General features: G+C 41.1%; 1 protein-coding gene across 5 annotated transcripts in view; it reads right to left on the bottom strand.

The window, feature by feature from the left end:
* Positions 1–5,325: 5,325 nt before the first annotated feature.
* Positions 5,326–13,602, bottom strand: part of NUBPL (NUBP iron-sulfur cluster assembly factor, mitochondrial) — a 57,608-nt gene continuing 49,331 nt past the window's right edge. For all 5 annotated transcript variants that reach the window (XM_083453339.1, XM_083453337.1, XM_083453338.1 and 2 more), the window contains 3 exons: positions 13,363–13,483; positions 9,143–9,225; positions 5,326–7,043 (listed from right to left, as the gene is read on the bottom strand). In XM_083453339.1, the coding sequence (XP_083309465.1) occupies positions 6,981–7,043; positions 9,143–9,225; positions 13,363–13,483 (267 nt within the window). In that variant the 3' untranslated portion in view covers positions 5,326–6,980. The remainder of the gene's footprint in view (positions 7,044–9,142; positions 9,226–13,362; positions 13,484–13,602) is intronic.

Genomic DNA, 13,602 nt, shown 5'->3' with positions numbered 1-13,602 from the left:
AAAAAGATGTGGTCTGTTTAGTCATTGCTGGCAATCATTACTTTCACTTCTGTAACGAAAATATAGATCTTTCAAATACACAATAAATAAGGTAATGGTAAAGGACCCTAATTCCAGTCAAAGACGACTATGGGGTTGCGGCGCTCATCTCGCTTTCAGGCCGAGAGAGCCACCGTTTGTCCACAGACAGCTTTCCAGGTTATGTAGCCAGCGTGACTGAACCACTTCTGGCGCAACAGAACACCATGACAGAAGCCAGGGTGCATGGAAACGCCATTTACCTTCCTGCCACAGATGTACCTATTTATCTACTCACACTGGCATGCTTTCGAATTGCTAGGTTGGCAGAAGCTGGGACAGAGCAATGGGAGATCACCCCACAACGTGATTTTGAACCATCAGCCTTCTGATCACATCCCGTGTCCCTACACAATAAATAAAAAATATGCAAAGACTAATAATACTACAAAATAAAACAAACAAACCAAAAGAAACTATAGCAGCGAGTGTGTATTGCAATTATGGGAAGCCATATAATATTCTGTTTTGATCTTTGATCAGTTTCGGAGAACGTCAGCCTGGGTCAAATTCAGGTCAAGACTGCTGTTGATGTGCAAACATGAAACCCAAAGAGTCCCTTTCCTGTTAGTTGCAGTGGGAGAGCCACTAAGGAAGTATTTCTAGACTGCTGAATATTCAACCATACCATAATGTGCAAAGTTTATTGAAATATCAGCCAGGGGATCAGGGAGAGGCTTCACTTCCAAATAAGCAGGTATACTTGCTATGCAGCAGCAGATAATACTGAGGTCTCAAATCCAAATTGTCCCCCATCAGATGTGGCTCAAGAAAATGGTAGAATTTTGCCTGCAATTCAGGGCCTATGACCCATGAAATCTGTGATTGGAACACCCAACTTTTTTTTTAGATTTAGAAAGACAGGAAGCTGCCTTATATCAGGTCATACTCTTTGTCCATCTCTTGGCTACTCTTACTGGCAGTGGCCCTCTTGGGTTTTTCACATCACTTGAACATGAGATGCCAGAGTTTGAACCTAAGATCATCTGCAGGCAAAGCCTGCACTCTATCCCTGAGCTACAGCTCCTTGAATAACAGCTATTGGGGTTTGGAACTGTATGAGATCTTCATCGCTGTCCCACAATCCTTGGAAATGTTGTGTTGGGGTAGTTCAGGGGTTGCTAACCCGTGCTGCTGCTGTACTGTAACGCCCACTACACATCCTGGAGTTTAACAAAATCTGAAGGGCCCAGGTTCCCGGCCTCTAGGTTAGTTCTTCCACCCTTGCATCTTTTTCTTGGAGACCACTGAACAATTTTACTTTACAGCTGATAAGAATCCTTTGACAAATTGGTCCCTGCAGATGCATATCTTCAGCTGCCTAAATCTAAGGGCAGTGCCAACTGACTAGTAAGTTGCAATTCATTTTCATATTAAAACTAGACTAAAACAAGAATAAAAGTGCCTTTCTGTAAGTGAAGTGGCTTTAAAACCAAAATATAGGCTGGAGCAGTGCAGGTAAGCATACATAGTAAAGCCAACATGTTATTATTGAGCACCTGCCCATTAAAACAATTGTTTAATTTAAATCAAGCCTGCTGCTGCATTAGAAAGATTTAAAGGCATCCTATGCACAGCTGTTTAAAAGGTGAGATGCACATGAGCATATTTTGACAGAATGTATACATATGATGTATGGAAAAACAAGTGTTTCTATAGCTCTTTCTGTATGATACTGTCAACCTTACAAAGCACAGGCAAACAGTGTAGCTATAGTGTTGTAAGCGATACAGATTTATCTGAAAATACTTGCTTTGTGCCACAGTCACAAAGCTGCCTCAAGGACCTTAAATCCCCAAGATCTGCAAGCCAAAAATACATTTATGAAGTTTCAGGACTGGCAAAACATTTACCAAATGTTACCATTATTGAACATAATTTGAGGATACACAATAGTACATACAGCAGTTTATAAGGTATTCACACCAGCCGTTAAAATGTGGCCTAAGTTGCTAAACACAACCACACATGTGTCTGACCCGTCAAAATCTGAGGAAATGCTTTATTTACCAAAAAGGAAAGAGGAGAAGCTCAAGAACAGTATACTTAAATCTCTTATTTTGTGTGAAGAAACACTTGAGGTTAATTTGCTTCCCTATCAGCAGTTTTATTTAGAACACCAGCTAAAAATAAAGAGTGGAGCAAACAGCCAGAGAAATAAATACGCATTTAATTGCGCTAATAGCACAATTATATGACGTGTACAATTATGCCATGACTACTCTTCCTACTCTGTAGGGGAAGTTTAATTGCACAGCATGGTTGGTACTTTTACATAACTATTCTCACAACATCAAGCCCAGCTGGATTGGAGCTGCTGCCATCATTCCGACATGGAGGATTGAGAGTCCCTAGACTGCAGTCTCCTGAAACTAGCATGGAAAGTGTTTTAGGATGGGGCCAAATCAGAGATTGCACAGGAAACATGAAAAGTCAGATTATTTTAAAATAAACGAAACAGGGTGCCAGTTTGCAGGAAAGAATCGTGGAGAAGTACTCCTTAACCACCTCACCATCAGCCACTTTTTCTGCCCTCAAAACAGCCCCCCCTGCTTTTTCACCCATGGGGGGGGTTGTGTTAGGAGTGTGGTAAATACAAAAAGAGATGCTCGAACCCATACATGTTCACTCAGCAGTCAGTTCCACTCCTATAATTGATAAGCTGCTCAGAAAAATTGCTTTCCTTTGTGGATTTAGTACAGATGTTGTTACTTCATACTGGTTCTTTCTCAGCCGGCTTTCTCTACTCATCCTGTCCCAGTCTCTCTCCACGCTGTTTACCTGTGGGCAACACTCCAAGGTGGACCCCCAATGCTGCTATATTCCATCTCTCCAGAAAATGAAACCGTCAGGCCCAAGGTCCCTGCCTGACCCTCCTAGTCCTAGTTTTCTCAACTGACCATGCCCTGGGCCTGGTTTTTACACTGGGACAGCTTGTGTTCCCAATCAGTGTTGTGGTCCTGGCAGTGTCTCCAGATGCAACTGTCCATTATCCACGGATAATTTCAAATGCAGGCAGAGTCATTTGCCAGACGCATGCAAGACTTGACGATTTTATATATGATGGGGTGGAAGGAGCTCCAGGTGTTTGGAAAAATATTTATTTCAGGGCTGAATCGTCCTTTGGGGTCACATTTTGTTTAGAATTTTCCATCAAGTGTTCCACAAAAATAACTTTCTCCAGGCACCTAGAAGTCCCCCACCACCACCACCAAACCTCCCACCAAGTTTATGGTCATTTTTCAACTTTAATTCACATAAGAGCTCTTAAATGCCGAAACGTACGAAACAGAACTTCTGTATCACATCAAAACACTGTGCTTTTCAACAGAAGCATTTCACACATTCAGTTAGGAGCCCTCAAGTGTTCTTTCTGCTGAGACTTTGGAACACCTCTCAAAGGAGGTCCACCTGGCTCTGTCTTTTCCCCCCAATTATTTTTTATTGATTTTCCAAATCACCTGGTTCCATCTTTACTTGTCTTTGGTCATATAAGACTGTTCTATTTCAGAAGGTCTTTGGCTCCGTTTCTTGAAGTATTTTAATGGCTTTCTGCAGCGGCTAGCTTTAGCAACATTTGCAATTTTTACTGTAAGATTGAAGAGTTTATTGCTGCTGCTGTTGTTTTAAAAAAACACTAAACATTTATTTTTAGATAGAAAAGTGAAGTAAAGCAGCTCAGTTTTGTAATCAACTAACACATCTGCATGTATGAAATAGCAATAATACTGAATTTTCAGCATTGGAAAAGCAACTAATAAAATGGATAACTTACAAGAAAATATCAACACACAGTAAACAGTAGAACTGATGCGTTCTCATTATTTGAAACATGTATGGATATTTTAAATGATATCTTGCTTCAAAAAAATGGAGACCACCTTTCATCACATGAAGTGATCACAGAGCAGGTTCCAAAAATACAATAAATCCATCCAACATATACCAGTGATTAAAAAGCAATTTAATCAATACCAGCAAGAGAATACTGAAATCAATGGGTGGGCAGTTGAAAAGGACTCTTCACACTGCTCAATAAAGTAGGAAGCTCCACCAGATGACTATGTCCTTCCACAAAAAACATGTCTGATATGATAGCTCATCCTCGGATACCTTCCCTATAAAGAGTGGTGTAAAATAGGGTTGTGTTCTCAACCCAACTCTTTGTGCATATTCTTCTCCTTGTTGCTTTCATATACCTTCAATGAGACTGAAGACAGTGCGTAAATCCATTCGAGGAGCGACAGGGATCTGTTCAACCTGGCATTTCTCCATGCAGCAGGTCATCTGAGAGATGCTGTTTGCAGCCTTGATAGCACACTCTGAGGAAGATCTACAGAGTCTCATCAACTGTTTTGCCCAAACCTGCAGGGCGTTCAGCCTTACCATCAACCTGACAAAGACCAACATCCTGGGTCAGAACATCGCCAGCACTCCAAGCATCAGCACTGGTGACCACACACTTGAAGTGCTAGACAATTTTGTCTACCTGGGCTCCTCCATAACCAAAACTTCTCCATCAACGCTGAGCATTTTGGCAAAGGAACTGTAGCAACGGCTCGCCTCTCCAAAAGGGTATGGGAGAATGTGAGGCCAATGACCAATACCAAGATGAAGATCTACCAGGCTTGCGTGCTGAGCACACCACTTTACGGTAGTGAGACATGGGCAACTTACACCTGCCAGGAATGATGCCTCCCACATGCGCTGCATCAGGAAGATTTGGGGCATCACATGCAAGGATGTGATGGCAACATTAACCCCACCATGTGGGAATCTCTTGCAGACAACTGCAGTGTCTGGAGACAATCAGGTTGTGTATCCATAGCAGCAACCAGATAAGGAATGACCGCTGAGTGAAGCACAGAAAGAAGAAACACCATGCTACACATGCATCAGCTGCAACAGAACATGTCTCTCTCATATCCGTCTCTACAGCCACAGCTGGTGCTGTAACTCTCCAATGGTTTGTCTTCACCCCGGAAAGCATAATCTTCCATTGTCTCCCGAGACAGATGAATGCCAAACAACTCTTACTAGTGTATTTCAACCAGAAGTCCACATGGCAACAATAGCATTCATACATGCATGCACAGGCTACCTTGATCCTGTAATGGATAAAAGATGCAAGGATTTATAAATCAGTATTGCTGATTTATATGGTTACTAAATTGCCGAAATTCCTTCTTTCTTGTTTAAACACACAACACATAAATTTGCAACACAAAAATAAAGAAACATTTCATGGACACTCTAGGAAACTTTTAATCATAGAATCAGTTTGCCAATGTTCAGTATAAACAAGAGGGAGAAAAAGCCAATCAATGCTATAAAAGTCATTGTAGTCAAGTTCAGTATAAAGGAAGAATGGGAGGCACCTTGCCCCTACAAAACGAACCACTAAATAACTTAGTGGTGCTGAGAGATGCACTCCTGGAATAAGGCCTCAGCACAATCTATCTCGCTTTTGCTCCCTTGGGAAGCCTGCTTTGGAAAAGCCTTGCTAGAAAGCTTATTTACCATTACCTATAGTATCATTACCACGTTTTATCTCAGATCCTGTGCATTCATAGGGAGACTGTATTTATTTGAATAATATATGCTGGAGAACAAAATGGCAGGAATTCAGTCTAAACTCTGAAAATCAGACAGCTACTCACATACCCTTTTCCAGTAAAATTGTAGGCCTAATTTTTTGGACTAGAACAAGCTACCTCCAGATCTGCAAGGCAGAGGAAACAGATTTAGAGGGCAAGCAGGGGGGTGAGAGCAGGGGAGGAGAATGTTTCACCATGAAGGATAAATTATTGTGCTGATGGAATGTTCACCTAGATTGAATACAACCCGTTGTCTTGCTTATTCTGTGTATGAGTCATTGTACGTTATCATTAGTACCTATGTAACAGGAACAAATAGTAGCATAAACCAAAAAGATGTAGAATTGAATAGAGAGACACTAATACACCATTATGTACAAACACACTTTCAGTTTATGTAAGCCTAAATCCTAGATGCATTCATATTCAGTTCCCCCTCCCCCTGCTGTGACTGGCTCTATCAGCAGAAAATAATGATGCAAGACTTAAGGCAGTAGGAAATTCAGATAAAACCACGCAGTATGCACTGATAAAAAAAGGGCAATTAGATCTTTTTGTTTATAGATTCAGGGCTATTATTTCCTAGCGGGAAAATATTCATATATGCAATCATCAGTAATTAATTTTTATCACTTGTTTCCTCCTTTGGCAACCTGATCTCAGATGCATCTAATTTTAATGAAGAGCTTGTTGCTGATTTTTGGGTTTATTCAGGCTCAACAAGACAAAGGAAATGGAGCAATTTCCCCAGACAATTACAATAAGAAAATTATCTTATGATCGAACATAAGCTGATAAGACAATGCATAAAAAGGCCAGTTCTTGGGATTCTTAGTTAATTGTTTGACTGCTTATAAGTGAATCCTGGCTAATGATAACTCTTCAAAGCTGAGCATAATTATCTTACATTTCTAGTATCTTCATCTTTAATTCAGACACATGACAGAGAGAAACAAACTGACCACACATGCAGTGGTGCATTCTGGTGTTTGTCAGTGTACCTACACAAAGATGCTAATATCTCTTTAAATATCTCTTCCTCTTTAATACCAGGCCTACTGAATGATGCACTAAAAATCTTGAGTTCCAAATACATGTTGGGTCTTTGGTGCTTTTTGCTGCTAAAGCAGGCTGAAAGTTTGTTTCAAATGTTTGATATGACAATCGCACTAAGTTGGTACTGACATTTAATTTTCCAAGACAAAATAAAAAATAAAGCATGTTCCATATATCATTTCTTCTGTCACATCCTACGCCACACTTCAAATGGTAGAGTTCTGGTCACAGAACCTCAAAAATATGGCTTTAAGTTGGAGAAACTGGCAGTCTTTTCACTATTTCAGCAGCAATCTTCAGATAGGCTTGGGCCTGTAAAAATATTTAAAATGGCAATGTGTTTACCTCCTAGGTCAGAGTAAAACAGCATAAAATATTATATAAAACAGGCAACAAACTGGCTGTCTTCTTTCACCAGCAAACCAGCTCCCACCCCTTGGCTGAGCTGTTATGTAATGAAACGTTTACACACTTTCTAATTGTAAGAGAAAAAATGAGTCACCAACAGAATGTTGACAAATAATAAAGCTTCTGTGCCATGAAATTTCGGTTCGCTGGATGGGATGGGGAGACCTTGCACTAGCAATTACCCACCGAAACTCCTATATAGGATCATTAGCTATTTGGGGGGGAGGGGATAATTTGTGAGTTTTTCATAAGGTATTTCCCTTCTTGTTCCATCCTTCATCAGCAGGCAAAAAACCACAACAAACCTAGATTCCACTTTTCATAAACTTAACATGTACACATGCTGAACTTTTTCTCCTACACATTTTCTTCCTAATGGACTATTTATCTGATTATAAAGCTGGATTGAACTGTTTGTGCCATCATTTCTAAGCAACACAAGACGGATTGAAGTGAAACAAGAGAATTTTAATGGAGGGAAATGGAAAGGAGAAATTTACAGTTCTCATTTATCATTCTGAACTGTCTTCATATTAATAAACTATGTTCTCAGTTTAGAGATTTTTCTGTTCTTTTCGGTTTGAGGTTTCTAAATGGGATTTTCTATAGCTCATCTTTCTACAAAGAAAGGTGTGCGTTTTCCTTAGCAAAGGAAAAAGTTGACAGCTTAACATTAACAATTTGCTGACCCATCTATTGGAGGCCAAAGGGCTGCTCTGTAGTGCAAAGAGAAATAAAACAGCCAAGAAATGGCAGAAATGCTATCAAGGTGTAACTACAGATGAACAGAGGACTGCAAAAGACCTTGGGGCCTCAACTTCAGAAATAAGGCATGAACTTTATCTTGCTTTAAAGCTTTACAGATTTATAAAGAGAGGTTCCTCTTCCTGGCCACTTCCTAAACTATGATTTCTGAAGACTCTCCTGCACAAAAAGCACAAGGGACACATTCCAAAGGGACCATTCTGTGTGTGGGTAAGTAAAACCACATGCAGAGTCAAGACGTACATTGTAGTTTTCACCAATGCAGTTCCATGCAAAGTATTTTAAAACTGAAACGAAACCAGCTATGCCAGTTGCAACAGTGAAACTATAAGGCATGGCAAGTTGCATGCCTGGGTCCCTTATGAGGTTTGCACATGTATTTATATCACCTAACACAGGAGGCAAACAGGTATCTCAGAGTTCCTAAGCACAGCAATATGACCCAATAAATATCTTAATTTTCTATTTTAAAAGAATGCACAGGTAATATTATTTCCTTAAACTTGTGAAAAGTAACAACATTTAAAAATTTTTTGCATCTTGTTGGCTTTCTTATTAGACATTAGGATAGGAAGGTAATGAGCAAATTCTTTTCACCCCACTTTGGAACATTTTGGGGGCTTAAAATGGTAGCTGGATTGCACAGGGTGCGTATCATGTTATAAATATCTTCATTTTCTAATGGATATGTGCAGGTTTAATATTCCATTCATCATCAGATAGAACTGAGCCTTCGGTTTTTCTATGAATAATTCTAATAATGTGAAAAGTGTTCTTCAAGGTCTATTTATTAAATCTTCTGAATTTTCCTTTTATTTCTTAGCATAGAAGGATCTTTCTGAGCACAATTCAAAGTGTTGGTGCTGACCTTTAAAGCCCTAAACGGCCTTGGCCCTGTATACCTGAAGGAGTGTCTTCACCCCCATCATTCAGCCTGGACACTGAGATCCAGCGCCAAGGGCCTTCTGGTAGTTCCTTCACTGTGAGGTTACAGGGAACCAGGCAGAGGGCCTTCTCGGTAGTGGTGCCAGCCCTGTGGAACACCCTCCCATCAAGGAAATAAACAACTATCTGACTTTTAGAATACATCTGAAGGTAGCCCTGTCTAGGGAAGTTTTTAATGTTTTATGTTTTATTGTGTTTTTAATATTCTGCTGGGAGCTGCGGCACATGCACTGTAATAAACAAAGCAAAAATGAACAGGACGAGATTTGTACGCAAACTATATTAAAACTCACCACTTCACTCTGGGGCTGTGAGACCACAATAGGCTTGCCAGCATCAGATGTTTCTCTTATGTGGACATGTAGAGGAATGTCACCTGTATGAAGACCATAAATTGATGTTTAAGCTCAATATTTTATACACGCCCTAAATTCAACTAGCACTGGTGTTACTCATATTTCAGTGCAGTAAGTAGCACGACTTGAATGAAAATCAGCTGAAATACACGCACTGCCGAAGTCATTCAAACTATTCGTTAAAGAAACATTATTCATATTTTTTATTTTATTGCTAGATAGAACCCTGCCTTACAATAATCAACAGAATGGAGAGTCTTCTCCCTTTTTGTCTACTGCAATTACCCAAGGGGAACAAAAATTCATAGACGATGACCTATTTAGGGTGACAAAAGAAAGCATGTCGGACTTCCATGCACCACTGGGCATTCTGTTTCTCTTTCCAGTCTCCACTCTGGTCTGGAACCAAAAACTGGCTTTGAATTCATTTGTGCTGCAGTGCAGAATTCCGTGGCCCTGCTATACCAAAACTCAAGCTAAAAGGCCAGCCGAATGCATGCAGTGCCTAGCGCTCACAGAACAGGTCCGCAGTAAAGTTTCCCAGCTTCCAGCTAGTACACACCCCACGTTATTTCTTTGGTACTGCAGTTCATTCCCTGCTGATTTCCACAACTGTAACATCCTAATCAATATTCAAATACAGGCTTAAATATTTAATTGCCAAAATGAAAGGAAGTGTTATTGTTATTAGGGAACCACTGATTTAATTAAGTGCTTGTTACATATTCAATTAATTTCCCTTCCAACAGTTAACAACTGCGTATTGTGCTTTTCTAATCAGCAGGGGACCACCACGGAAATAAAGAAAAATGGCACAATAACACACAGGATGGTCCCATCCTTTAAAAACAAAAATCTCTTGTGGAAAATTAAACTTTTGCAGATTCCAACAATGCCAATTATTACGCAATGGCTGAATATAAATCAAATCTATATATAAAATGGTAAGAATAGCTGTACAGAAAGCAATTTTAAGGGAGAAATCTGATGCTCCCTGCAAGGGTGACTGAGGAGCTATATGATGCTGTGGACTGCCCTCTCCACAGGTGCAGAGGCCCATGGGTAAAGAGACTTCCTAGGTGTTGGGGCAGAAAGCTACACTGCCATTATTCTATAGCTGATGGTGCATTTGCCACAGCTAATGCAGCATCCTAGGCCGGAGCCACAACTCTGCCATCCATGAGACAAAAGCCCCTGTTGGTCCCCTTGCTGTAATGAAAGGTTGGGCCTGGGGATCCAGCAGCTCAGTCCAAGTTCTCAAAAGTCAGTCACCCATAATTCTGCAGTGATTCCATCCCCTTCTCAAAAGTACTGAGTACCCTGTTTGTTACATAAAGTTTGTCACAAATATTGGGCTTGGGCCTTAAATGAAAACAAGTTAAGGTAACCTGTGAAGGATGACCAATATTGATACCTGATGTTTAAAATTTAGAAAACACACACTGCAGAAGCTGGATAAAATATTATTGATGTTGAAAGTTCATTCCTACATGTCTGTAAATTGTTGTCTGTTGTTTTACACTTTTCCAGGGGTTACTAACCATTATTTGGCCCAAGGATGTCATCTCACATGCCCACTTGCACAGTCCTCTCCTCAGCTTATATGTGCATATTGACTGAGGAGAAGGGGTTATTATCCTTTGCTTGCTTGTAAAAGGATCAAACTGATGACGGAGAAGATGCGATTTATATCCTTTTCAAGGTGCTGGGCTGGTGGAGAAATTTAAACCTCTCTGTCCCAATGCCATTCTTGCTTTGTATCTTTTTACCTTTTGCAAACTGTGGGAGGCAGTGGAAGACAGGAGTGCCTGGCGTGCTCTGGTCCATGGGGTCACGAAGAGTCGGACACGACTGAACGACTAAACAACACAACAACACCTTTTGCTACTGATGTCAAAATCAGTGGTCTTGGGGAGCCAGAAGCATTAGATTGGGGACCCCCCATACACAAATCTCCTCTAGGGGATTGGGGGAACCCCAGAAGGTATTTACAGAGGGGGATCCTGTTGTGCAAGAAACCAAGCCTTATGTGGAATGGTTGAGGGAGCTGGGTATATTTAGCCTGGAAAAGAGGAGACTGAGAGGAGATATGATAGCCACCTTCAAATATCTGAAGGGCTGTCACATAGGAGATGGAGCAAGCTTGTCTTCTCCTGCTCTAGAGGGTTTGACTTGAACCAATGGATTCAAGTTACAAGAAAGGAGATTCTGACTAAACATCAGGAAGAACCTTCTGACAGTAAGAGCTCTTCGACGGTGGAACAGTCTCCCTTGGGAGGTTATGGACTCTCCTTCCTTGGATGTTTTTAAACAGAGGTTGGGTGGCCATCTGTCATGGATGTTTTAGTTGCGATTCCTGCATTGCAGGGGGTTGGACTAGATGACTCTTGAGGTCCATTCCAACTCTATAATTCAATGATTCAAAACCCTCGCACTGATGGAACATGCTGATCAGTGTTACTTTGGATGCAATCGTGTTTCATGACTCTCTGGCGTATCCGATGCAGATAACTGTACACTAATTATGTGCTCCAATATATAGGTGCACGTCAGAAGGACCATGAATCAACTCTAATTGCAGGAAGTTTTGCCATGGGAGGCTTTTTACCAGTGGTCAGTACCAGTGACAGCTGAAACAAGATCCCAGACTCCAATCCTCATTACGCTTCCAGCAGACAGCCAAGCTAACCCAACTGTGTACTTTTAATTATGGATTTCCTTGCTCTGCTAGGTCTCTGTCAGCCCCTAATGCTTCTATGACAACTTTTTTTTTTATGAAGTTCACTTCCTGGTTCTAAATGGATAATCTGTATGAACTGATATAATTACAGCACGGTGTGAAAATATAAATCATTAGCAGGCACAATTATCTCATTTACCAGCTTAATTGAGGTATGCCACATTTTACATTTCATTACCGGCTTATACCTGAAACATTGCAGGCTTCAACGCCGAAGAATGATTTTCATTGGGGACTGTTAATTATTTTCAGCGTGGAGGGCCAGATTCTCCTGGTCAAATTGCCCTCGTGGCTGCTTCGCTCAGCCATAACTGTGTTGCTATCCTATGAGCTGAGAGAGCTACAGTCTGAAGGGGCTCCAGAGCAGAGCAAGTTGTTGAAAGAAAGCAGTAGGTTGGGGGAAAGGGGCCATGGCAGGCAGAGCTACAGACCAGGGTTAAAGGCAGAGAGGGAGCTGTGAGGTGAGAGGAGTCAGTGGACAGAGGATATATGGGGAAAGGGGTGGTGGTGGTGGTAGGAGTTTTTGAGAAAGAAGCCAAGCTGTGGGAAGAAAAATGTGTAGCTCCTCTTGCTAATGACACACCTGAGGTTGAAATATGAAGGCTGCAGCCAGAGGTTAAGACAACAGAAGCTGTTGCATTTCCATCCTGACCAGGTAAGCCATCAGAAACCACAAGATGGGCAGCAACAGGTAACGACCTCAAATGGCAAAGTTCATCTAGGGAAGGTGCAACTTAGAGCCTTGATTGGACAGTATGGTAGGATAAGGGCAGATGGGGTTAAACCAACCCACTCTTACCTAAAGTTTGCCTGTAAATCTGTTGGTCTGACTAAATCTCTTTGTTGTGGACCCCCGCCCCTCAGTCCTATCTTCCTGCATCTATCACTCATCCTCAACTAGGGTGAGGGATATGGAGCCATATGAACTGTTCCCTACAAATCCAACCATGGGGAGCCGCCCTCGCAAGAAACCTGGCTGGGGAAGGTCTGTTCCACCCCAGCTGAAGAACTTTGGAGACCTGCTTCTCATCCAGCCGATAAGCCATCTTCTTTCAGGAAACAGAAGATCACTACAGCAACCTTCTTTCTCTCCCTTGCTCCCTCTTTTAAAGAGTCAGATGCTTTCTGAACACAATTTCATCAGAAAAAAGGTTCCTATGATGTGGTACATGCAAGTCCAATCATATTAACACTGTACTTGGAAACATGTATGATGTGAATCAGTGGATGTGGAGGATGAAGGCCAAATAATTCATATTCTGCAGTTCCTTCTATATAACACAGTAGTCCTGAACACACTGCCAGAAGTTGAGTGCCTAAAGTCCATTTATTTCAAAAGGATTAAACAGCAGTCAAATAATTCTGGATTTAATTCTACTTCTTTCTTATTTAATACTTTCAATCACCGCATTCTTACCTAAAACATCCAGACCAAGATCACAGGCTAGATTCCTCACACCATCAGTTCCAAAAATGTGGGTTTCGTGTTTGCATTTTGGGCACCGGAAAAGGCTCATGTTTTGAACAAGCCCCAGGACCTGGCAAATAGAAAAACTCAGAAAGGTTAGAAAGAGGCTAAATAAAAAAATAGAAAAGGTTAGTTTCTTCCAACTAGCCAACCTTACAGAAATAAATCCAGACACTTACCAATTACTCA

This window comes from Podarcis tiliguerta (genome assembly GCF_965153285.1).
Source record: "Podarcis tiliguerta genome assembly, chromosome: 1".
In the NCBI taxonomy this organism is placed as follows: Eukaryota; Metazoa; Chordata; class Lepidosauria; order Squamata; family Lacertidae; genus Podarcis; species Podarcis tiliguerta.
The sequence above is the reverse complement of the archived record's forward strand: the minus strand, read 5'-3'. Positions and strand labels throughout refer to the sequence as shown.